This window comes from Oenanthe melanoleuca, chromosome 19, assembly GCF_029582105.1.
Source record: "Oenanthe melanoleuca isolate GR-GAL-2019-014 chromosome 19, OMel1.0, whole genome shotgun sequence".
NCBI lineage: Eukaryota > Metazoa > Chordata > Aves > Passeriformes > Muscicapidae > Oenanthe > Oenanthe melanoleuca.
Genome location: NC_079352.1, coordinates 26,007 through 49,219, shown reverse-complemented (window position 1 = coordinate 49,219; position 23,213 = coordinate 26,007). Strand labels below are relative to the sequence as shown.

The 23,213-nt window shown below is 40.6% G+C and overlaps 3 protein-coding genes across 7 annotated transcripts; 1 reads left to right on the top strand and 2 right to left on the bottom strand.

Annotated features, from left to right (window-relative positions):
• Positions 1-2,653: 2,653 nt before the first annotated feature.
• Positions 2,654-10,136, bottom strand: LOC130260720 (uncharacterized). The gene is made up of 5 exons (XM_056506352.1): positions 10,030-10,136; positions 8,763-9,082; positions 7,632-7,960; positions 6,804-6,899; positions 2,654-4,729 (listed from the first exon to the last, which is right to left on the bottom strand). The coding sequence occupies exons 1-5, from the start codon at positions 10,130-10,132 to the stop codon at positions 4,603-4,605; spliced, it is 975 nt and encodes a 324-aa protein (XP_056362327.1). The 5' UTR covers positions 10,133-10,136; the 3' UTR covers positions 2,654-4,602.
• Positions 10,137-10,190: 54 nt separating this feature from the next.
• Positions 10,191-19,695, top strand: FBXO39 (F-box protein 39). 3 transcript variants are annotated; one of them, XM_056506344.1, is made up of 5 exons: positions 10,230-10,401; positions 11,992-13,205; positions 14,023-14,199; positions 18,202-18,295; positions 19,616-19,695. In XM_056506344.1, exons 2-4 carry the CDS (start codon positions 12,192-12,194, stop codon positions 18,244-18,246), a joined length of 1,236 nt encoding a protein of 411 aa, XP_056362319.1. In that variant the 5' UTR covers positions 10,230-10,401; positions 11,992-12,191; the 3' UTR covers positions 18,247-18,295; positions 19,616-19,695. The 3 variants fall into 3 exon arrangements, with proteins under 3 accessions (XP_056362321.1, XP_056362320.1, XP_056362319.1); XM_056506346.1 differs by lacking the exons at positions 18,202-18,295; positions 19,616-19,695 and adding an exon at positions 15,281-15,956 and having other exon boundaries at positions 10,191-10,391; XM_056506345.1 differs by lacking the exons at positions 18,202-18,295; positions 19,616-19,695 and adding an exon at positions 15,281-15,956 and having other exon boundaries at positions 10,191-10,401.
• On the bottom strand, positions 16,105-23,159 carry TEKT1 (tektin 1). Of its 3 annotated transcripts, XM_056506350.1 has the most exons (9): positions 23,041-23,130; positions 22,771-22,911; positions 20,443-20,686; positions 19,910-20,075; positions 19,573-19,701; positions 18,993-19,136; positions 17,562-17,784; positions 16,775-16,971; positions 16,107-16,477 (listed from the first exon to the last, which is right to left on the bottom strand). In XM_056506350.1, exons 3-9 carry the CDS (start codon positions 20,630-20,632, stop codon positions 16,318-16,320), a joined length of 1,209 nt encoding a protein of 402 aa, XP_056362325.1. In that variant the 5' UTR covers positions 20,633-20,686; positions 22,771-22,911; positions 23,041-23,130; the 3' UTR covers positions 16,107-16,317. The 3 variants fall into 3 exon arrangements, with proteins under 3 accessions (XP_056362324.1, XP_056362322.1, XP_056362325.1); XM_056506349.1 differs by lacking the exon at positions 22,771-22,911 and having other exon boundaries at positions 16,105-16,477; positions 23,064-23,133; XM_056506347.1 differs by lacking the exon at positions 22,771-22,911 and having other exon boundaries at positions 16,106-16,477; positions 23,041-23,159.
• Between the last annotated feature and the right edge of the window lie 54 nt (positions 23,160-23,213).

The window sequence follows — 23,213 nt, the reverse complement described above, 5'->3', positions numbered from 1 at the left end:
TTGTGTGTGTGTGTGTGTGTGTGTGAGATTTGGCGTGGTAAGAATTTCAAAATTTCTACAACATAGTATTAAAACCAAGCTGAAAATATTCTCCCTAAGTTTGTTTTCATACAGTATATGAGAGCTTCTATGGCATTTGCATAATTCAAGCACTGCTGATTGCTCATGGCTGGAATGGTTTATCTTGTGATCACACACTCCAGCTGTGCACTTTGGCAAAATAGTGATACAGACATTTTAGTTACACACTTTGTCCACATGAAACTGCATCCAGTCATTCACAGGCATTCAGCTTGCTATTGGATTTAAATTCTGCTTAGGTTTTCATGGAAGATCAATCTCCTAGGCAGGGTAAGTTTGATACTACAGTCATCTTATTCCTGATTGCAGGTCCTCCTTGCTGCAGTTCCTGTGCAGTCAGCACTTCCTTAAACTGTACAGACTGGGAAGGTGCTTTAGCATCCACGGAAGGGAAAGGGACAAAGAAGGAAGATGTGTGTGCCCACAGAACATACACTGGACTCATGTTGTTCAGTGCCTCCAGTGGTAATAGAGAAGCACAGTCTTTTAACATGCTGAAGAGAGGAAGCATACATGAAATTGTAAAATGCAGAATTTTTAGTCCAGGGGGTACTAAGGCTACAGTGCAAGTAAGCCACTGTTGGAAGCATTTATTTCTTGTCTTATTGATATGGATCCATTTTAAATTACTGTAAAAAAATGGCTGTGATTAATAGCAGTGGTATAGTTATTTGAGATATTGTGAAAACAGACCTTCACAACTGTGGTGTTTTGGTTTTGTCTGTGTGTGTGTGTGTGTGTGTGTATAGCTACTGGAAGACAAGTTTTGGTTCTGCTCTCACAGCAAATTTATAACCTATATACATTACAAAAGAAAGAACAAAATCAACTCAAACACAGCAACAGTGGCTGTCTGTTCAATTTTGTTGTCTAGCTAGGTAGGTTTGGAACAAGATATCATTGTATAGATTGCAGAATTGAATAGTGATGTTAATCCAAATCTGCTTATTTTGAGTAACATTTTTGTTTGCATACACTAGTGCTCTTGGAATAGATTTTTGCTTGACCAAAGTATTCCTGTTTAGTTCTGTGGCATGGTTTATATCTATTCAGCATATTAGGTTAAATTAAATTCTGTTAGGTGTGAAAATGACAAAGTACTGGTAATTCTTATTCATTGGGGTTCATGAGAGCTGTCATTTTTATTTGTTTACATTAAACTAGTCTTAATTTATACAGATTACTTCACTTTTTCCTCTAGTACCTAGGGAAGTCACTTCCAAACAGCTAAAACTTTCACTGGTTATGTAGAAGTGGATCTATAAACTCGAGAAAAAAAATTACACACCCTTGTCTGTGCAAGACAATGACATTTTTTTCAGGAGTCCCACTATTCTGCAAAATATCCTTTGTCATTACTGGTGAACAAGGTGTCCCGTTTATACATTGCAGTCTTTGTTTGGAGAGGACACTACTAATGTGTGTATTTAACAAATCCTCAATACTTAGATCTATAGTAGCATCATGTCCTTCATGGAATAAATTTAGGGAAAAATTATTTTTTCCCTTCTTTCTATGTAGTTTTCTGCTTTAAATTTGCTAAAAGCTTTTTTTTATAAGCATTTAAAATACCTGAAACTAGTAGGTATTTTTAAGTTTTAAAATTTGTAGGTCCAACAGTTGTTACTGAACAAGTAGGATTTTCCCCAGTTTTTTTTTCCCCCTCTTGCCATCTAGGCTGCAGGAAGGTAAGTACATCCTCATGGGAGTAGATGATTGGAGCATGGGTATCTTTTTGGTAAACTCATTGGCTTGATAGTGAAGAGATGAGGATTATGCACCACAATTTCATAATTTTTCTGATTAGAGGGTGATGTGTGGCATATGAACTCAAGATCTCCGCATTGTATTGTTCATGTCAGACGTGCAGGGGAGAAAGTGGCACTTTCTTCCTCATCTGGAGCTGGTACAGGGTAGAATTCCTATAAACTTTCCAGTCTACTTTTCTCAGCTTCTCTAAGAGCAATGGTTCCTCATGATCTGTGGTCATAGCTTGAATAGAAATAGTGGATTTGTCAAGGTAATTAAGACTTCCATGATGCTTAGCTACTCAAGGTAATGATAAATTCCTGCAGATGAGCCTAAATTCAGAACCCTCATAAAAATGGAAGTAGTAACACATTTTTCTGGATCAAAAGATTTGTTTTTCAGAAATAAGGCCTGGAATGGCTAGAACCCTGTGCCATGGAGTCTGGAATTGAAATAATGTGTTGGCTCTCTCACTCATTTTAGGTCAAGCCCAACAGATAGGAATTACTACTGGGGAAGATAAATTTTACAGTACATTTGTCATTTGTATGGATGTATAGAACTTAGGAGGGAGAAAAGACAGAGGCAAGTTTACTGGGACATGCTGGGAGATGGTATACCAGAGATTGCAACATTGAAAAATGGTTTACAGATAGCAAGTTGGAAAGGTAGGGTTATTCCTGCATGACTGATGTACAGCCCAGAATGGCAGTGCTCTCACAGAACCCCAAGGCTTATGCATAAATTGTTCTTCTATTTGTGGGGGAGAAAAGTGGCAGTCCCCTTACAACTGAACTCACACAAGGAAACTTGAAATTGTAGGTGTTCTTTCAGTCTATAGTTTTATTAAGTGCATACTTTTAAATATTGTCAGTGAGAAGGTTCTGTCTGGTGACAAATGTTTATATTTCTTATGGCTGCCTTGTAAAGATTCAAAAATGTACAATAATGAATTTCTTAATATGAAATAAGGAGTAAGATTTCTACAACTGCTACAGATTTTGATGTGAGCTGGTTTTTAAAATCTTAAAACAGATTAGCCACTTAAATAAAACCTTCTTGCCTTTAAACAGTGTCACTGATTTTTCTTACCAGTAATTTGATAAATATTTGATCCTAATTGTACATGTCCAAGTAGCTAGTGGAAGCATCATAAATAGAGGCTGTTTGATCTGTCTGAAATAATACTTAGATTGGAGGTCAAGGTTTCAAAAAACTCCAACTCTTCTTCCTTTTCAAAAGCCATAGAAGAAGGCATTTCACTAATAAGACAACATTTTTTGAAAGCTTTTTAGTTTCAGGACATGCAAAGAATAACTTGGTGATACTATATCTTTCTATACTTTCAGATAGAAAAGTTGTTAAAAAACCCTAAAAACCAGCCCACAAAACACACACAAACACTGCATCAAGAAAGAACAGAAGCTAAAATTCTCAGTCATCTGAAAGTTAGAAGTCTTCAGGCTGGAAGGGTTGCTTTCATGTTTCCAGGCCTCATTAACTGTTTCAATGTTTTAAAATGGTTTGGGGTTTGACAAGAAAAAAGAGAATTGTGACTAAGTTTAAAATCAATACTTACATATAAATCATAATTGAATACTTCTCATATTTATACTTGATACCATTAAAATTTTAGTAACAGTGGAACTACTAGGTCACATGCACATCTTAAAAATTATCAAGTAGAGCAAGATTTCCCAAATCAGTCTTTCGTTTGAATGTTCATTTTAGAGTGAACATAAACGGAGAAGCCTGCACGAAGTTTACCATGGAAAAAAGCCCTGCTGTTGAATTCTAGAAACTTGAGAAATATTTGCTTTAGTTTGAAAGACTAAACTTTGTTACACTAAATGACCTACCAAAAAAGGCTTGTCAAATGAATGTTAATTTTTTGAAAGTAATTAGAAGCAAAACGCAAGTATCAAATGCTAAGTATACATAATGTGATATTAGCTGTCCACATAGCTAATCCTAATACAGATATTGGTAGTTGCAAGAGGTTACATTAATTGTAGTAACAAATTTTCATGTAGAGCTAAAAGACAGATGCTGCACAAAAGCAATATTTAACTCAACTGCCAAGATGCTATCTAAAGCAGCAGTAAGAAATAACAATTGCTCTGATTTGTCTGGAACCAAACTACCTAAAAATAGGATTAGTTAAGGGCATGAAGCAAGAGTCCTAATATGGCTCTGTTCTTGGGGCATGAGTGACTCCAGAGAAGCCTAGTGCTTTAGAATGGGAGTTTTGCCTAGAACTCAAAAAAGCCACTACTGTTTTATTAACTTCCAGCTAATATAATGAATAACTTTTAGTTTGCTAATAACAAAAAAAGCCAACAAGTTAGGCTTTCAAAATAATAGACCAATCTTTTCCACATGGAAAATATTTGTGCTAAATCTCATGGGCGCTGGATACCAGTTTAAACACTACTCTGACCTAGGATTACCCTTCATAAGCTCTTACTTTGGCCATTCTTACTGGCCAGTTCAGCATCAGTTTCTTAAGTACTTACTGCCTAATGCAAGTCACTTTCAAGATGGTTCCCTCATCTCAGCAGGAGATAATACACTATGGTTGGTATATTTTGATTCTCTCTTTACTTGAAAAGAGAAAGCAAAGGAAGTCCTGAGCTGCTTCATCAAAAAAAAAAAAAGTGTAAAGGCTCATTGAAGTGTATAGAGTGCAGCCTTTCAGGTGCTCTACAGACCTCTCCTTTATATGTGCTCATAAACTTGGAAACATGAAAAAACAGTTACAGCCATCTCTGTCTAGGTACCAAGTGCCTGATGGAGTTTCTTTGCTTGCCTTCTGATAGCTTGAGATGGTCTCAGGGATCGGTGTACAGACTGTGAGTTTTGTGCCATTAGATAGTAGTAGTTTGATATTGCTTCTTTCCTGCAGAAGAACAACAGGGCTACCATTAGCAGCATGAAGTCAGTAGTTATTCAACTGGTGGTCATACAAATTGCTTGAAAATAGATGGGAGAATGGAAGAGGTCTGGTACACTTTCACTGTGTAACTGTCCTAAACACTAGCAAGAAGATATGTTGTTACCTTCAGTGAACATAGATGGCAGTACACAAATTAAGTAAATTTTAACTAGCAACAGGCATGTTTCTCATGTAATCTAATTCATTAAAATGCAAAACATTAGAACAATACATGGAGCGGGAAACAATCATTTGAGATCAAAGTTTGATTCATCACGAAAAAAATTAAATGAGAGCACTAACATTAAAACTCCTGGCAATTGGACACCAGAACAGAAAGTCTCATGCAAGACTAAAGGCACCTTCAAAAAATTTATTTCACAGTTATTCCAGTAGACAATAACAGAGCATATTGTATGCATCTACACATGCAGGAGTACTGGACGAAATTGTGGAAGCAGAACAGATCACTGCTGAAAGCATCAGTCCAGCATTTGAATCTGCTCTCATTTTTCCTGAAAAGCTACAGCAAAGTGTCTTGCCCCTATCTTTGTTGCTAAAATAGAACCTAGTATTCAGGATGTACCTTTCCCTTTAACAAAAAAACCACATCCAACATAATGGGTGAAGATATTTATGTCACATCCATTTGGGTACAATTGCTGTGTTTAAAAATGCCACCAATACAGTTATGAGCTGCTGTTAATTGTGATAGCGTGAACTCAACTGCTATGAAAATCTGAGAGATGGAAAAGAAAGGCTGTACAATCAGACAGCAAGGATAATGGTTGGTTCTCTCATGCTTTGTGATCATTAGTAACCAGTGAGAACTTAACTTGACTGACAAAAAGATTAGTACCAATAATTTTTTGGTCTGGGGTGAGAAAAGCTGATGTTTGCATAGGAGGTCCATTGTGAACCCACAAGGACTCACTAATCCACAATTTGGAGGTGAAGTTTTACAACTGCACAACCATCTGCTGCAGCAGAGATGGCCACAGAGAATATAAAGGAAGAAGCCTGTGGTTCTACATAATACTGCCTTAAAGCAGCATTAGATACTAAGTCTTTCTCTCTAAACAGCAATTTCTCTCCCCACAGATGCATACAGGCATAGACAAGGCAAGTGAACAACTACTTTATCTGGTTGCTACTATCTTCAGTTACAAATGAGAGAAACAGTCATATCACTAGCAGATGGGAAAATATTAGGAGTGAGATTTAGTCAACTTTCAGTGGATATGACAAAATTAACTTGATCCAAGCTTTAACCTATAGTTATCTAGACACGGCCCCATTGCTACAAATTTTTGCTATTACCTGGGATGTTAAGCCCTTACCTCTGTAGATAAAGTACTTGATGCTAAACTCTCTCTAGATAATTGAGGTGCTTGACATTTAGTTATTGAATTCTTGACATCAAGTGTTCTAAGAGAGGAAGAATTTTAGGGAATCACTCTGAGACAAGATTTCTGACCTTCAATTTTTACTTTCTTAATATGTCTAATTCAGAACAACATAACCTTCACAAATACAGCAGTCTACCACCCTGTGGATTAGCCAAGGTGTTTTACAAGAGGCTTCTTCATCTGGGTACCGGGGACTGTGTGTTAACATAATGCTACCTAATAAAAGGATGGGGTTTTATAGAAGTGTAGACATCAATGACTGCATCAGTACACTAGAATTTTCCCACCTCCTTCCCCAGCCTGGATTGGCACCTCTTTTAGACAAGGGTCAGGGAGGTACTTTCTTACACAAAGTCAAAGGTGGGCTCTTTCTGCTAAAAATCTGACTTCCACAACAAGGAAACTGAAGACAAGGAGAACATTTGACAGGTTTTAGAAGCTGCAAATCCAACTGCAGATTTAATTTTCCCAGGTATCTTGAAGAAAAAAACGGATTACTACATTACACCTGAAAAAGTCCTGCAACTATTCCTCATCCTGAGTTACAGAGACTATTTAGCCTGCAAATGGCTATGTTCAGGTGGCAGGTAACCTGTGCCAAAACTTGAGGGACCCTCAGCAGTATTTACCTCTCCTCTTTCACAATGGCATCATCGAATGCTTGGGAGATGCACTTCAGTTGGCAAATCCCTGAGGAGACCAGTTCCAACTCGCAGTCAAACTCTCTGCAAACAGAATGGTCATTGCTAAAGATCAAACAGGACAGGCTGACTAGGCAACACTACTCAAGCTTCCATCCCTGCAGTACCATTTTTGATACCTCTAGACTTCACCCAGAGAAGTTTAGGTCAGTGGCAATTATGCTCTTAATTCCACTGGCCAGCTGCTTCATGTCATCCCCCAAACAGCTGTCTTCCAACTCAGACACTGGATTCAGATTCACAAGGCTTGGATTCAACTTCTTCTTTAACCTTTCTTGTGGCTTTGACCAAAAGAAAAACCTATGTGCACATTATTAAATATTTCCCTAGCTCACAACCCTTGATGTAATTTGTGTTTGTTCTTTAAGGCAGGAATCTCCCTACATTATATAAAGAGCTCAGCATAAGCAGAGCTATTCCTGGTATCTTTGCAATACAAATAGCAAACTTTTGTTTTTGGAAAAGTTACAATTAAGTCAGAGTGAGGTACATACAGAGCATTTTCTTTTACCCAAAAGGGACCAGCAAAGAACTCAGGTATGTCTCTAGTAAAAAATTACTTTTTATGTTTCAGCTTTATGCACAGCTCAGTCCCTGTCTATGCAGAGAGGTGAAACTACTTTAACTATTCAAGCAGCACACACCTTCAGGGGAATAGGACAGAAAACTTCATACTCTGCCTTTCAATTTATCAGATACTCTAATCAGAGTAAGTTTTTAAATTTTAAAAAAAAAAGACGAAACAGTGTGACTTACATTTTTCTGCTGGAAGGAGCAGGTGATGAATAAGGGCTCTTCAGTGCTGCTGCTCTTCTGGATCTCCAGGGAGAGACAGCATTTTTACCAAGCCAGGATGAGAATTCCCTCCATTCTCTGTGTTCTGACACCCTTGTTGGCCCAAGCAAGGCCCTTCTGCTGGACCTTGGAGTGCCTTTGGAACTGGCTGCTGGAGTAACACTCTTATAGCAAGGTGTTCGAGGTGTAGTACTTCTTTTTTTGGTAGAGCTGGTCACACTGCTGCTGATGGGTTCAGCCAGAAGGGTCACCACTGAGCGTACTGGGCTTTGGCAAGACTTCTGTATTTTCTGAAAGAAGCATTACACATTTAGCCTAAATGAACTCAGCCTCGAGTCTGGAATCAAGAAGACTAGGAATAATTGGGCTGAATTCCTAGCTTCCCTTCTCATATCAGGCTTAAACTAACATGAACGCATCTCAACCTCTCTACTCATCTGCATTGTAGGAGCCACTTGCTTCCCTAAACCTTGGCACTCATCAAGGACTTCAGAGCAGGCATTGGAACAAAGGTCCTGTTGCTCTTACGCTGGAAAAAGTCAGGCTCCCCAACACAGAACTCATTCATTTAAAAATCTAAGGTCTCCAAGAAAGCAAGCTTGAATCTGCTACCCTGCTTCCTCGTAGCAGGTTTCGTCAGTCTAAATTTAGATTAACTATAATAAAGAACATGCTAGTAAATAGAATGGGTATAGGAAAATGAATAAAAGAAAAAAATCCAAAGTGCTCAACATTTCACTGTAACAATTCTTTACAAGTGATGGTAATCTCTACCCAGCTTTCTCCGTGCGAAGGCTGCTCTGCCATATATGGTTAAATACAGTAGGGGGAAAGCTCTTATTTCATAATAAAATAAAATGTTTTCACCTTCCTCCATATTCTGCCAGATCCACAATTTACCTGTCTATATGTTAGCAAAAGATGTCAAAGATTTTAAAAGTTAGTAGCTTATGAGACAACGACTAAGTTGTGCAAGTGTGTGGAAATGGACTCTCCAGAGTACAGCACAACACTACAGAATTCAGCAATCTTAGTACTGGAGTTGAAGCAAAAATGAAACTCTATCTGCGTTCTGCTGCAAAGGCAAAATACCTGGGACATTGTTCCAAAAGCATATTTTGCTGTTCTTTTAATAGTGTGAAGAGTTTGGCACCTCTGTCTAGGTTCTAGACTTTCCCTAGTTGGGGTTTTATGAAAATTCAGCTCTACTCGCTTTAATGGTGCCCGTTTCCTTAAAGACATGCGAATAGTATTAAGAGAACTCTGAGAGCCCCTTCTCTTGAATTTGTCAGGCACAGGGCTCTCATTCTCATTGAGGTCAGCCAGGAGCTGGTGTTTCCGCCACGCCACTGTCGCTTTGACATTTTGGAGCACAGATGCCATCTTGTTACTGTTGTTGGTCAACTTTGTTTCTAAAACAATCAAAACGAGAGCAAAGCTTAGACAGAAAAAGGTACAAAGCAGAGTAAAAAAAGAGAAATGGAATCTGTTACACCATATATTTGGTTACACTTGCCTGAAACAAGAAAACCAGAGCAGACTTTTACCTGGGGTATTGAAAGAGAACAGGGTTGATTTCTACAGTTATTTAGGTTTGTGCAAGTCCACAAAGAAGCCTTGTACTGCAATTGCACTGCAAGACTCTAGTTTGAGAGGTAGAATGCTGTATGCGTGCATTGTTTTTGTGTCTCAGATCAAGATCTGCTACCCCAAATTTTTGTCTTCTTTAACCAAAAAACCCTCCATTGTGAGACAAGTTTATGCAGCTGCTATTGTACTGCTGTACTTGCTAGCTGAAAGCTTCAGCTTCAGTAACAGCTACAATTGTGGATACGTAAGTCCTGAAAACAGACAGGATTATTAGCAGAAGACTTCAGTGGGAATAACTAAAATGCTAGTTATCTATATGACAATTTAAACATATGCACACATATACTTTAAATTCTTGCTTTTTCACTTGCTAGCAAACACTATTCCGGTGAAATGACTCGAGAGAGCCGCTGCTGTCGGACGGTTACAATGCTCTGCGATGAAAGGGGCATTGCGGGGCCCCATTTCCTCCGGAGGCCGCGGCGGTCCGGGCAGCCCCGGGCGGGGGCTCCGGGCCCGCCCAGCCCCAAGGACCCCGCTCGGCTGGCACCAGCCGTGCTCCCCGCCGGCAGCCGCGGCAGATCCGCCGTGTCGCCACATAGGGCTCACGGGACACAGGGGTACCGGGCGGGCCCAGCAAGCGCCGTTACTGCGCCCACAGGGACGACAGAAAGAAGCGCGAAAAGTCCCGCCGAGGACGGGGGAGACGGGCTGGAGAAAAGCGGGCCGCGAGCGGCAGCTCAGGCAGCTGCTCGGGGGCAGTACTTACGCAGCGCGCCGGACGGACCGGGACCGGGACCGAGCCACCGCCTCCCGCGGCTGCTGCTCCGCGCGCATTTGAACGCCGCGCCTCCCCCTCCGCGCCCTCGCATTGGCCGCGCCGCCGCCGCCGCCCGCCGCGATTGGCTGGGCCCCGCGCGCGCGGCCGCCGTTACTCCGCGCAGGCGCGGTGAGGGGCGGCCCGTGCCCGCCTGAGGGGATGTCCGGGCCTGGCGGCGCAACCGCAGGGGCTGCGCTGCCCGCCCGCGGCCCCGGCGCCTTCGCGGGCCTCGGCCCCGAGATCCGCGTCAGCTGCAGCAGTGAAAGGACTCAGGCTGGGTTGCCCGCTTGGGTATCCAAGCCACAGCCCCTGTTAGTTCTGGTAATTAGGAGGTTTTTGTTTGTTTTCTTTGACTCAGCGGGCTCCTGCAGCTCTTGCTGGAGAAGACAGCTCGTGTAACTGTCCGTATGAGACCGGAAAGCACCTGGGTGCTCTCTGAAGCAAATCGGGCAGCAAAGAGGGCCAAGGGCAAAGGATGTCCCCCGCTCCGTGTTCAGCGGCGGGGGCTTTTGTTTTGATTCGGGTTTTTTTTTTCCTTGCGTGGCAAACAAGGCACGCAAAGTGTTCATTTATCTTTAAATGACTTCTGCCTGAAAAAAAAAAAAAAGTTGCTCTAGAAAGGGCTTGGGTTTTTTTCAAATATTTGTTTCCTCCTCCCCCCCCCCTCCCCCCCAAGTTAAACTCGGAGCTGACAGCTAAAACACCTCCTTACCTAAGATTTGGCTTATTGTGATGGGGAAGCCAACTCAACGCTGCAGGATACCTCTTGAATCTCACCACTGCCTTCTAAACAAACGTACCCTTTACAAATTCATAAGAACTGTGGTTTTTAAAAAGTTCCACCTGGTCGTGTTTGTTTGTACCCCTTTGTATTCACACATTAATAATGATGAGCGTAGTGTAATAAACATCTTTTATTAACAGCTGTGTTTCTGTGTACTGAAGCCCTAAATTCTGTTCTGCTTTCCTCTGTCCATTCACTTCAGGGCTTCCAGGTAGCTGAAGTATTAGACCGCTTCCCCCATGTCCTCCCCACCCTCAATCTCTATAGCAAAAGTTTCAGGTTCTTTTCACTAACAAACAGGAGCTTCATGCACCATATTTTAAGATTTGGCTTGGATTTTTTTACATTGATCTACAGACCTCCTAAATGACTAATAGTTCTACAAAACAAAGAGCTCCTCTTGGTGGTACTAAATAAAAGAGAGAGAGTTGGGTAGTAATCAGACCACATGCTCCGTTTCTAAGGGTTGTCTTGATAGCTGGGGATGTGGATTGGCACTTTGAATGGCAAGAGTGGGCAGAGGAATCTCTAAGAATAGAAACAGTGCTAGTTGAAAAGAGTATGTGTACAGGCAGATTCTGTGTGACATAAGAACTGTAGGCCAAAAGACAAACAGCAGACTGAAGCTTAACTGTGCTATCAGCCTGTCCTTTCATGCCTGTTTATAAAATTAAAATAGAAATACCTGAGCCTTTGTAATTGTAAACACACTCTCAGGGATCAGCATATATTCTTCTTATTATTAGGGTGTGCTTCTTGTTTCCATCCATTTCAACATTTTTATCCAGCCTTAATCTAAGGCAGGGTAATAATTGTCATGGAATGGTACCCCAGTGCTAATTAGTGCTAATTTTGCACTGATTGTTCTTTTGCACTGATTGTCAAATTCAAGCCCAAAGAACTGCGTACTTTTAAACACTAGGCATCAGACCACAAACCATGATCAATTAATTAAAGCTGATGCTAACCAAAGGTTTTTGTAAAGGAGCTGCTGTAGCAGCAGTTGATATCACTTCACAGTTTATCTAGACTGAAGGTGAAGGCCAAAAAGTTAAAAGATGTATCCTGTGCTTGTACTGTGATTGTTCTTCACATTTTTTATTTTTTTTTTTTTTCTTTTGATTTAGGTAAGACTGTAGTTTAGACTCAAGAACTTGTTTGACTTTGACAGCTGGAGTGCAGAGGCAAAGGGTTGTTGGTTTTGATTGTGAAGAAGCAGGCTTTCATCCATTTGTTTAGAAGCCTATTATGTTGGGATTGGCAAGAAGTCTACCCACAGCTTTCTGCATATTGGTTTGACTCAAGACCCAGAAGAGAAATCCTCTCAATGGAAGATGACAGTGAACCCGAGCAAAGCTCCTGGGCATATCTACCTGATGTCTGTTTGAGGCATGTCTTTCATTGGTTGGATGACAGGGACAGATCTCGGGCTGCCTTGGTCTGTAGAAAGTGGAGTTGTGCCATGGACTCTGGATCTCTCTGGAGATGCAGAACCATCACATTCTATGGCCAATCATCAAGGGCACGCACACTGGAGTTTCAAAGCGCACTGTGGTATACCAAGAAATTTGGCAAGTATTTGAAGCATCTAGAGATCAAGTTATCGAATCCTTACAATACTCCCTTTATCAAAAAATTTCAAGTGATTATGAGAGGTCTTCTTTCACACTTGGGTAAGTGTAATAGTCACCTAGTATCCCTGAGCATCAAGTACCTAGAATTAGATTGCTTGATCTGGAAAAATGTGGTTAGGGCTCAGTTTATCAAGAACTTAGCTGCCTTCCTGAAAAGAATGAGCAATCAACTTGATTATCTTAACTTAAAAGGAGCAAGAATAACATTGGAAGAAGGCTGTGAGCTTCTGAATTCTCTGAGCAGCTTGACAAATAGAAGCTTTATATCTGAAATCAATATTGAGGATTTCTTCAGTCTCCACCTTTCTGTCTACAGCAGTGCCTTGTTCCACCAAACTATGTCTAAGTTCCACAGGCTGACCATCCTGACTTTCAATTACAACTGCATCTCTGATGAACTTCTGGACATCCTGCGGGAGCACAGCTCTCATTCCCTGTGCACCTTAAATATCAAGTGTCATATTCATGACCCTCATGGGCAAGTGGTGTCAGGAATGTCATGGGCAAACTTGGCCAAGAGAGCCCCAAAACTGAATGTGAACTTCTTCTTTGAAAGAGTCATGAAGCATGATCACCTAGCTAGGATCCTGCTGGTGGAGATCCCAGTTAGGAGCATCAGCCTACGAAGCTGTTATTTTAGTGACCCAGACTGGACAATGAGACCTACTCTCACCAACCTTCTCCCAGCTTACTGGCATGGTCTGCAGGTAAGGGAAACAATAGGGACACCCTACTGCAGTGTCACAAAGCAAAACAAAGTAATCATGTAGGCCTTCTGCGTAACTGCGGTCAGCAACAGAAGCTCCTGACTGCTTCAGTTTTATGTTCAGAGGGCTGTTTTTGTAAGTGAGTAATTTCAGTGTTTCACCCATAGTGTAGTTAATGAAATTATTCTTGTTCAATTATAACCCACCATAATGCTATCAGGCTGCTCTATTTTGGCAATGCACAAATGTCCTACAGCACATCTAAATTAACTAGTGCCCATGTCAAAGCACATCAGTGTCAGAGGTTTGCAACAGCTGACCCATGTAAGTGAGCATCAGGTCTTTGCATGCCAGAGGGAAACACGTGGCCTTACACCTGATGGTTGTTGACAGCTTTCTGTAAGTCCTGTTCCATTGCAGTTTCCAATAAACAAGAGAGATATGTAAAGCTTTCTAGAAACCATCATTGGCTCTACTCTTGTCTGTCAGATAATTCTCATTATGTCAGATAAGATCATGGTATGACTGTGGGTGCAGTGTTTTCTAATAAATAAATAAATAAATAAATAAATAAATAAATTAAATAAATAAACAATTATATCACCCCATCTTAACAGGAGAGTGATTTACTGTAGCACATATACTATTGTCATAATGCAAAACAGAAGCTCAGCTAATGTCAAGGTACAAAATTGATCTGCTGACACTCACTTCAGTTGGTAACTTGGAAAACTATTTGAATTCTAGTTACTGCACACAAAGTCCTGTTAGTAACACTAACTGTTAGTAGTACTAACAGTGTTCTTTTTTTTCCAAGAAATTAACACTTGAATTGAACAATGACCATGAGTTGCTGGACAATGAGCTGCTGCAGCTTATCTTATCATGCAAGAGGTTGTTATTTCTGAAAGTCTGGGCATTTCTAAGTGTCAGCTTTATGGAGAGGCTGCTACAAAACCGTGCAGAAAGGAAATGCATTTTGACTACCATAAAGGTAAGATTTTTATGCTTTAAAACTCCCATTCCCATTTTTGCTCCTATACCCAAAGGTCCCCATGCCCTGGTAAAGGTCACATACGGAAATGTTAACATAACTGTTATGCCTTAGTGTTAATATATCTATGTTATGTTATGTTATGTTATGTTATGTTATGTTATGTTATGTTATGTTATGTTATGTTATGTTATGTTATGTTATGTTATACCTTACTAAAGAGCTTAGGAACCATTCACAGAAATAGGGCTTTCCAACCTACTTAGCCACATACAGCTACTACAGAAGTTTATTATGAAGTCCCGAAAATTCCAGAAGCCCTTCCTAGACTGGCATTCCCTTGGTCACCTCTAGTTCAAGCCCTCTCCCACATCTAGGGTTTCTCAGTCACCTCTCAGGCTCAGTGCTTATGCTCTATGCTTAAACCAAGGAAGGTGGACTGAATCCCACTAAACTGCAAAATGATATAAACACATCACACCCTTCAGGGGTTCTCTTGAACTGCTGTAAACCATGCTGACACGCTACTTTGTGTGCTACAATCTGAGTTCAGTAGGTCCTCACAGATCTGTGCATATCCCAGGAATGCATGAGTTCTGGAGGTAAAAAGAACCTTGCTCTTCCTGTCTGAGTCAGCACAGGCAGACAGCCAGGACAACCACAAAATCACAGCTAAAAGACAGAGTAAATTTACTTCCATTCCTTTGCTCACTGGGGCATCGCCAAAGCAACCCCCAGGCAGAAACTTGGTCCATGCCAGAGGGTCACTGGCTGGTGCTCATGCTGGGTTATCAAGGACTATTCCCATCTGCAAGGGTCACCTGAGTGATTTACAATCCTTCTTGCTAGTCTTCCACTATTTAACTCATTCCTACAACACTTCCCTAAAATTCTTTGGCAGGAGATGAAGTTTTCAGTCAGTTGGGAGTGGAAAGAGACTAAAGCCTCAAGATTCTATTCAAATTCAAGGAGTTCTGATTCTCTAGATTCCTTATTAGTCACAGATGCTTCTTGTTGCCATGAGCTGTAATCGATTGAGGTCACTATATCTGAGAGACATGACTGCTGTTTGTGCATGCAGGTCAGGATTTATACAGCCCAAGATGACAGCACTGAAGAGGAGCGGCTGTTGGCTGATATTTACAGGAAATTCAAGTACCTGATTGACTCAGAACTTAATTATTTTGTCATCACCTACCCAATGGTATAAACTACAGGAAGAGAAGAACAGCCAGTGACATCTGCATTAACAGATCCTTTGGAGGGCTTTAGAAAGGGATTTGAATTTTGATACCAGTGCCTCTGAAAGGGAGTTATCATTCCAGCAAGAGAGAGGCAAGGGACAATTTTAAACTCCATGCATTAAAATGTTAGACTTGGGAACTGGACTCCTTTGTCTCCAGCATTATTTATTCTTGCCCTTGCTTTGTTTTTCCTTGCCAGAACCAAAGGAAGCAGCGATCCGTATTCCACCCTTACAGGCATCTCTGATAAAAATAAGACCCTCTTCTTTTTTCAGCACTTCTCATTGTAGACCTTCAAACATTTTACTATTGAAGCCCATCTCATTGTTTCCATTTTACGAATAGGGAAACTGAGACATGGGTGAGGAAGTGATTTTCCCATAGTCAGCCTTTACTTGATCTCAATTCAGATGCAGACAAATGCACTATCTAGTGTATCAGTTAGATAAGTTAGGTCCTGTTAAGTTGGCCATACTTTCTAGTTCTTAGCAGATGCTAAGATAAAAACAAAACATAACATGGCCGATACTGAGAGACATCCCTCCCACTTGCCCAGCTTTCCAATAAGTGATTTATGAGGATACTCCTGCTCTAGCTTCCACATTGTTGCCTTTTGACACCTTTCAATGGCAAAAGATGTAACTGGTTACACGAGAGAAACATGGAAGAAGGGGCATTTCTCTTTATTCTGGGATTTTATTGCCAAGTGGAGGATTTCATCAAATGTTTTAGAGCACAGACAGCTGTAAGTACGAGGTCTGTTTTACCTCACATAACTAGACAGCATTGAGCCAAGTCAATAAATTTGCAAGTTTGTCAATAAAATTTCAGCAGGAGCTGGTTCTTTGGAGCACAATCTCCCAGTATGATGACTTCAGTAATTGTTTATGCAAACAGACTCTCTCATTTGCATGCACAGCACATCATCAATGTACAGTGTATTCTCCTTGACCTTGATCTCTTCCTCCAAGGAAAGTTGTCGGCGGCTCAGACCTTTCAGCTCTGTCTGAGCCTGTGCCAATGCATCCTTTAATCTAATAGGGAAAATAGAGGCAGGCATTAGTTGAAAACACATGGATAGTTTTTTTCTCTCATAAGAGTTTGGAATTCTGAGCAAAAAAAAAGAAAGATGGAAAGGGATTCATAGAGACAATATCCATTGCCTTCCCTTAAAGTCTGTCCATTAACTTCCCTTAAAGTGTCCTGCCCTTAAGAGAAAAGCAATCCCCAACTTTTCAGGGAGAATAGCTGGAATCCACTGTTATGCTGACACATTAAATTAACCCAGTAATATATACCACAGGTTTTCCTCTTGCATCATTTCCACTTGCCTTTGAATATTTTTGGTAATCTCTTGAACTTCACTCATTAGGCTGCTGTGCACTCTGTCATAGCACAGTTCCACATTGGGGCGATGGTTTCTCGCTTCCAAGCGGGTTTGAGCCACTTTTACAGGTCCTTCCTTGTCAGCGATTGCTTTCTTTAAGGCTGCAATGTTCTTCTCCTGCGAGGCAGTCTCATCCATCACCTTAACAAATCCAACAACGAAATTCTGCACACTGCCTCTTACAATGTGTGAAAAAATCATCATCTTTAATAAGTTGTAACAATCACAGTAGCACTCACTATGTTGCTATTCCGTCAAATTATATTTGCAAAGCTTAGCCAGGAGTATGATTCCTTCATTGGAAAGCAAATGACACTGTTTTGGGTGAACCCAGAAATTAATGCTCAGCAATTAATTTTTAATATTAATACTCAGTTTTCATGTGTCAAATTTTGAGCACATTGACCCTGCTTTTATCAATAAGGCTCTTATATCAAAATCCTGAAAAAGCTATAGGAGTCCCATGCAACTAAAAATCGCAAGGAAAATCCTGACTTTACTGATGGTTACAGCAACATTTAGATTGAATGAGTGACTCAAGAAATTCATCTCCGTGGTGGTGCACACAGAGCTGAGAGAAAAAAAAAATCTAAGATGACTTTTATGGAGGAGGGAGAAGGGAAGAAAAAGGAAAACATGGCAGATAAGTGCAACCCACTGGATTGGGAAAACTGGTAGATAACCCAAATTCAGTGTTTCCACTTTTTTACTGACTGTTCCCTATGACTTACCATTGCAAGAAGTGTCTCTAGCTTGTGCTTGGCATCCTTGACTTCCTTCACCCTATTTCTAAAAGCAATATTCACCATCTCACATTGCTTGCGCATGTCATTTGCTGTCTGTGAGAGGATGCCATCAATAAGTGCCTTCAGTGCCAAAGAATTGTTTCGCTGCTTGTCAGCCTTTTCAACATTTATGTTTGAGAAATCTATCCAGTCTTCAGGGCTAACAAAACTGGAAGAGATTCAAAATAAATGGTCACCAACAGACAGCAGCAGGCTCTGTATGACTTCATAAATCTGTAATTATGCCACAAAATCAAGAATAAAGCAGTACTTTTAACTGCATGTCCCAGTAAGTGCCACATGTCCTGGGAGTTCTACAGCTAAAAAAGAAACACTCAGTCACAATCATTTTGTAGTGAAGTTACATCTTCGTCTAATGAAGTTGAGAGTCAGATGAAAATAAATTTCCTTGAGTCATAGAGCAACTTTGCTGTAACTTTTTTTTCCACTGGTGAAGGATCGAGTTATTGTGGGTGGAAACACACATAATAACCAGTATTTCAGAGAACATCTTTCATTTAAAAAGCTGTAACTATTAATAGCAAGTACCTGTTTACACAACACAGTCACCTATTCTCTCACACAGGTCATCTATATGACATTTCCAGTACCTGTCTGGAACAGCAGTTGAGAAGTCCAGGTGCAACTGCATCCTCAGCATTAGAGGGTCATCCTTGCAGGTGAGTGTTTGGAAAGCTCCTCAGAGGGTTCGGTCCTTGTGTCATTGGGTGGATATATAAAGTTTTAATTGCTATTTGCACATAGCAGGGAGCACCACCCTGGGTGTGGTCTGAGTTACATAACCTGTTGATGATGCATGCTAACGTGCAGGCAGCAAGAGCTGCCTCTTGGTGTTGCAAGTTTGCCAGCTATTGCGTAGCAACAGTGACTTTCTGATGCTCTCACACACATAGCTTTCTCAATATAGTTCCTCTTTTCAGCCCGTTGTTCTGTGGTAGCTGTTTTTCCATTTAAACCTTTAACTAATGCATGCAGAATGGGCACATTTGACAGATTACTGTCTGAGTCAGAAACTGAGTCTGCACTTCATGTGTCCCAGTCCAGCATTCTGCTCACTGGGACACGCTGGGAGAGGAAAGAAGTTTAGATCAGTAAATCTATTCTTTGTTTAAGCAATATGTGAACTTGTTCTTTAGCTAACTGTGAGCTTCAAAAACTTTTTAAAAGCTGCAGTTCACTGGGAGCAATATTACTGGGGCTTATTTCATAGACACATTACACAGATACAAAAGTGATGGGCAGAAGTATAAGAAACAATTAGATGGCAGTTTACACAAAACTGATCTTGCTATTACTGGGACAGCCTATATTATCCATATAATTATCATATGTTTGTTGAACTAAAGAACCACTTACTTTCCTTCTAGTTTCATGGCATTATCAGCATAGATAATGTAAGGAGTGTCATTTGTCAAGCTAGCACAGTAATCATCAATCGTCAAAGCTGTGAATTTGTCCTTCAGATCCATGTCCAGGTTGTATTTTGCCGAACGATTTCGTCTAGGAGAAAAAACAACCAAACTCTAAGACAAAGTGTAGGCATTCACAGGTGTCCTTAATATGCATGCATACATGCATTAGGTAATTCGAACACTGCTACAGAAATCTTCATGTATGAACTCTTAGTTGTCAAGTCACATAATCTACAGTATGAAGGTGCCTTTCTATAAATTGATGGTACAATTCTCATTGAAATTAAAGGCACAGGACTGGATCATGAGAAGACTAAGGATCAAGTGCAAGTAATTTGTATTCTACATGCAGAACCTCTGACCATTACTGATTGAGTGGTATGAATTAGGACTGACCTCCTGCTAGTGTTTGGCATTGAAAACAACTTAGGACCTGTGCTCAGCCTGACCCTACAACTTCTTAGTATTAAGGCTGTATTGATTTTCACCTAATTAGTGTTCTATTATGCTCTTTGCCTCTGCACCTGATTTGCTCATTTGTTTGTTCCAATGTACGTCCAAGTAAAGCAATAATCCCCTGGAGGACTTCAGCTTCCTTCACCAGTTCCTGCTCCACTTCATCATGCACCAAGTCAATTCCAACTCGCCTCTGCCTACATGAGAAAAGTAAAAACCATCAGCCACAGTGTTCAAATGCCTGCATCTAAGAGAAGATGATGAAGTTCTGCTTTCCCCAGTGGTTTAACACCTAAGTCAGACTGTGACTCCACTGCAAAGAGTGATGGGTCTGTAGTTTGCAATCTTTTTTCTTATTTGTTAATGGTCCATTACCTAGATTTTTTTCTCTCTTTGAAGGCTCACCTGTACAGGAGGCACTTTTGGGTAATGACAAGTGGCTCTTTGCAGCCCTCCAAAGCTCTCTCCAGCCTATTCTTGAAAGTCAGCAGTGTTTCTGTCTCATGAACAATTTGTTCCAGCTTGTTATCTAATTCTTGCTTCCAGAATTTTATTTCTTCCCGTCTCTGTTCTGTAAAATCAAAATAACAAACATGTATTAAAATGGGCCCATTGTATGAGCAAGGGGACTGTAGCTCAGATCTTAGGTGCAGCTAAAAATAGACTTATTCTATAGCAGAGTGCCTATATGCTGTGGGCTGTGTGCAAACAGTTTAGCAACCCTGTGTCAGGAGGTTTGGTTCGCTTTTTGTGTGTTTTGTTACAAAAATAAAGAGTCTGCCTCAAAATATATTATAAAATATCTTTGATTTTTCCATGACCTCAACAATCATGGCATTGATACATACGCCTATTCATTATCAACTAATTTGCTAAGTCCATCTTGAACATTTAGCTCAAGTAGCACATCTTGACCCTTGCATAAGACATAGGATTACCTAATTTCTTGTTGACATCATTTTGGGTTTTTTGAGTTGTCTTTTCTATTTCATCCACCAGCCTCCAACTCTCAGCTGTCATGCATTCTGACCTGGATTTCTGGGACTCTGTTCTGGCACGCTGCAAATTGTTTGCAGTGTACCATTCCGAGGGATGAAGTTTAGGTGGATCTTGCAGCAGTCTGGCCATTACTATTTGGAAATTTTCTGAATATAATGTAGGTCAGTTCTTGGAATGTGGAACCTGAAAACAGAAATATTACATTATGTTATGTTATGTTATATTATATTATATTATATTATATTATATTATATTATATTATATTATATTATATTATATTATATTATATTATATTATATTATATTATATTATATTATATTATATTATATTATATTATATTATATTATATTATATTATATTATATTATATTATATTATATTATATTATATTATATTACTGCTGAAGCAAGAAGAGGACAGCTCTATAAGGATGATAAATATTTTGTTCTTTTTACCTGCAAAGTGACGCTGATATGCAAAGAAAAGATTTATTGCTCAAAGTTCCCCAAGTCTTTGCTGATGTGTAGGGAAGAATGTGCTGATGTGTTTGGAGTGGGGGAATATAGAAATAGAAGAATTTGTGAGTGGAATTTTGGAGGAGAGAAGTGAAACTGGCAGGAAAAGATGGACTTTGCAATAGGAAGGAGAAGGGAAAGGAGACCTGCAGTGGAGGATAGAATTACTAAACAAGCAATCACAGGAACAAGAGAAAAGTGAACAAATATAAATGATAAATAGCCTCAGAGAGATTGGAGAAAGGTAAACACCATTCCAGAGCATGGCTGGAGAGATGGATAAAATCTAAACTGTAAAAATAAATGTAATCATAGAATTATTAAGGTTGGAAAGAACCTCTAAGATCATTGAGTCCAACTGTTAATGCAGCACAGCTGTGTTCACCACTAGAGCGTATCCTCAAGTGCCAAATCCTCATGCCTTTTGGACATATCCAGGGATAAGAATTCCACCACTTCCCAGGGCAGCCTGTTCCAATGCTTGATTAGGTGGTTTTTTTCTTATGATGATTAGGGGGGAAAAAACCAAAAACAAACAAACAAACAAACAAACAAACAAAAACAAAACAAAACAAAAAAAAACCCAAAACAAAACACCACAACAAAAGAAAACCCAACCCAACCAAACAAAAAATCCCACAACCACACAACACAACAAAACAAAAAACCAAACGAAAAACAAACCTCAAACTAAAACAGGACCTGAGAAGCTGAAGGAGAAAATTCAGCAGGCAAATGAGGAAATGGGAAAGTCCAGAAAGGACTAAAGTAGAACAAAGAACAAAGCATACTGAGGACACTTGTTTAATGGAGGGTGAAACCAATGCCCGAAATTTGTGTAAAGTAGTTTGATTATAAATTTCCTGTTCTTGCAGTATGCTTATCCAGAGTTCCTGAGACAGCTGCTGAGTCCCAATGCACACAGCTGCTCCTCAGCAACACCCAGCTCTGCCCACACTCCACTGAGCACAGCCGCCCTTAAACTTCTCCCTCACACACCCTCTCACTGATCTTGCTCCCCGACTGAACTGCTCTGAAGTTCAAAGCCTGGCAAAGTGCCACATCATCAGTTCCCCTTCCGTAGGAAGGCTCTTTCAGCCTCAATCTTCTCAGCAGCAGCACAATTTCTTTTTTAATGTGTGACTAATATTGCAGAAAGTGGCTCGAACTGCACGGAAGGCAAACTGGCTGCTCTAGGAGCTTCAGTTGCCAGCACTGCTCGCAGCAGCCTGGGGCTGTGGCACCGGGTGGATGAGGCATAGGACACACAAGCCAGGGGTGCTTCATTTCACCCACTTCCTGTTAAGATCTATCTGGAAAAAAAACACGTGTTCACTGTACATTATTTTTTGATAGTTCCCAGAGCTTCAGACAGTAATTCTGAATTGATTTGTTGTAAAAATACATAAAGATTGTCAAAGCAAATGAGAGATGTGTTAAGTATCTAGCTATCTAAAATGTCAATCGTAAAATATCTTTAGTAGTACACTCCATCTCTGTGTCAGCAGTATTCTTTCCTGGGAGAAAAGATACTGGGAGCCAGACAAAGGAGATGAAGGAGATAAAGAGCATGACATCAGATGGGACAGTTGTGTCCCCTCCGTAAAGCTCTGCTACAGTTTAGATCAGAATAGAGTTTCTTAGAGTGAAACCCGATAATGTTCAAAAAGATCACAAAAGATATAGAAGTAACATTGGTTAAAAAGAAGCAGAGCAGAAAGAATGTCACGTTTCTGGAAACGTGCTCAATCACCTTGAAAGCTGAGGAACCCCCAGAGATGGCTCTCCACCACGTTAATGTGAGACCGGTGGGAGTTCACGCCATTTTGTTCTGAAAACCCAGTATCTCATGCCGTCCTGCCCCAGACTGCAGCGACACCGCCACAAATGAAAGCTACGAACGACAAATCCGTTCATCACTGTCAGCTACCGTAAAAGACAATTTCCTTTTAAACTGTTAATATGAAATGTACAACTGGTCCCGCAATATGAATTATGCTACAAAAGAAACCTTTAGTTTTACCTCAGATGATTTTCTCTACCGACCTACAGGGGTGGAAAACGTCTCCAGGGCCTCGGGGGCTGCGCGCACCGGACGGTCCCACCGCGCGCCCCGCGCCCGCCGCCCCGCGCCCGCGGTAACGAGCAGCGGCGGGCGGCACCGGCACCGGCACCGCCTTTGCACAGCACGGCTAA

Bases quoted from the DNA above. Each gene is read 5' to 3' on its own strand.
- TEKT1 (XM_056506347.1), bottom strand. From the start codon at position 20,632: ATGGCCAGACTGCTGCAAGATCCACCTAAACTTCATCCCTCGGAATGG. The intron at 20,076-20,442 runs GTAATCCTATGT...TTGATTTTACAG, and splicing joins TGATGTCAACAAGAAATTAG to AACAGAGACGGGAAGAAATA. The intron at 17,785-18,992 runs GTAAGTGGTTCT...AATCTCTTCCAG, and splicing joins GCCATGAAACTAGAAGGAAA to TTTTGTTAGCCCTGAAGACT.
- FBXO39 (XM_056506346.1), top strand. From the start codon at position 12,192: ATGGAAGATGACAGTGAACCCGAGCAAAGCTCCTGGGCATATCTACCT. The intron at 13,206-14,022 runs GTAAGGGAAACA...TTTTTTTCCAAG, and splicing joins CTTACTGGCATGGTCTGCAG to AAATTAACACTTGAATTGAA. The intron at 14,200-15,280 runs GTAAGATTTTTA...TTGTGCATGCAG, and splicing joins GCATTTTGACTACCATAAAG to GTCAGGATTTATACAGCCCA.
- LOC130260720 (XM_056506352.1), bottom strand. From the start codon at position 10,132: ATGCGAGGGCGCGGAGGGGGAGGCGCGGCGTTCAAATGCGCGCGGAGC. The intron at 9,083-10,029 runs GTAAGTACTGCC...TGATTGTTTTAG, and splicing joins CGGTCCGTCCGGCGCGCTGC to AAACAAAGTTGACCAACAAC. The intron at 7,961-8,762 runs GTATTTTGCCTT...TGCTTCTTTCAG, and splicing joins CTTTTGGAACAATGTCCCAG to AAAATACAGAAGTCTTGCCA.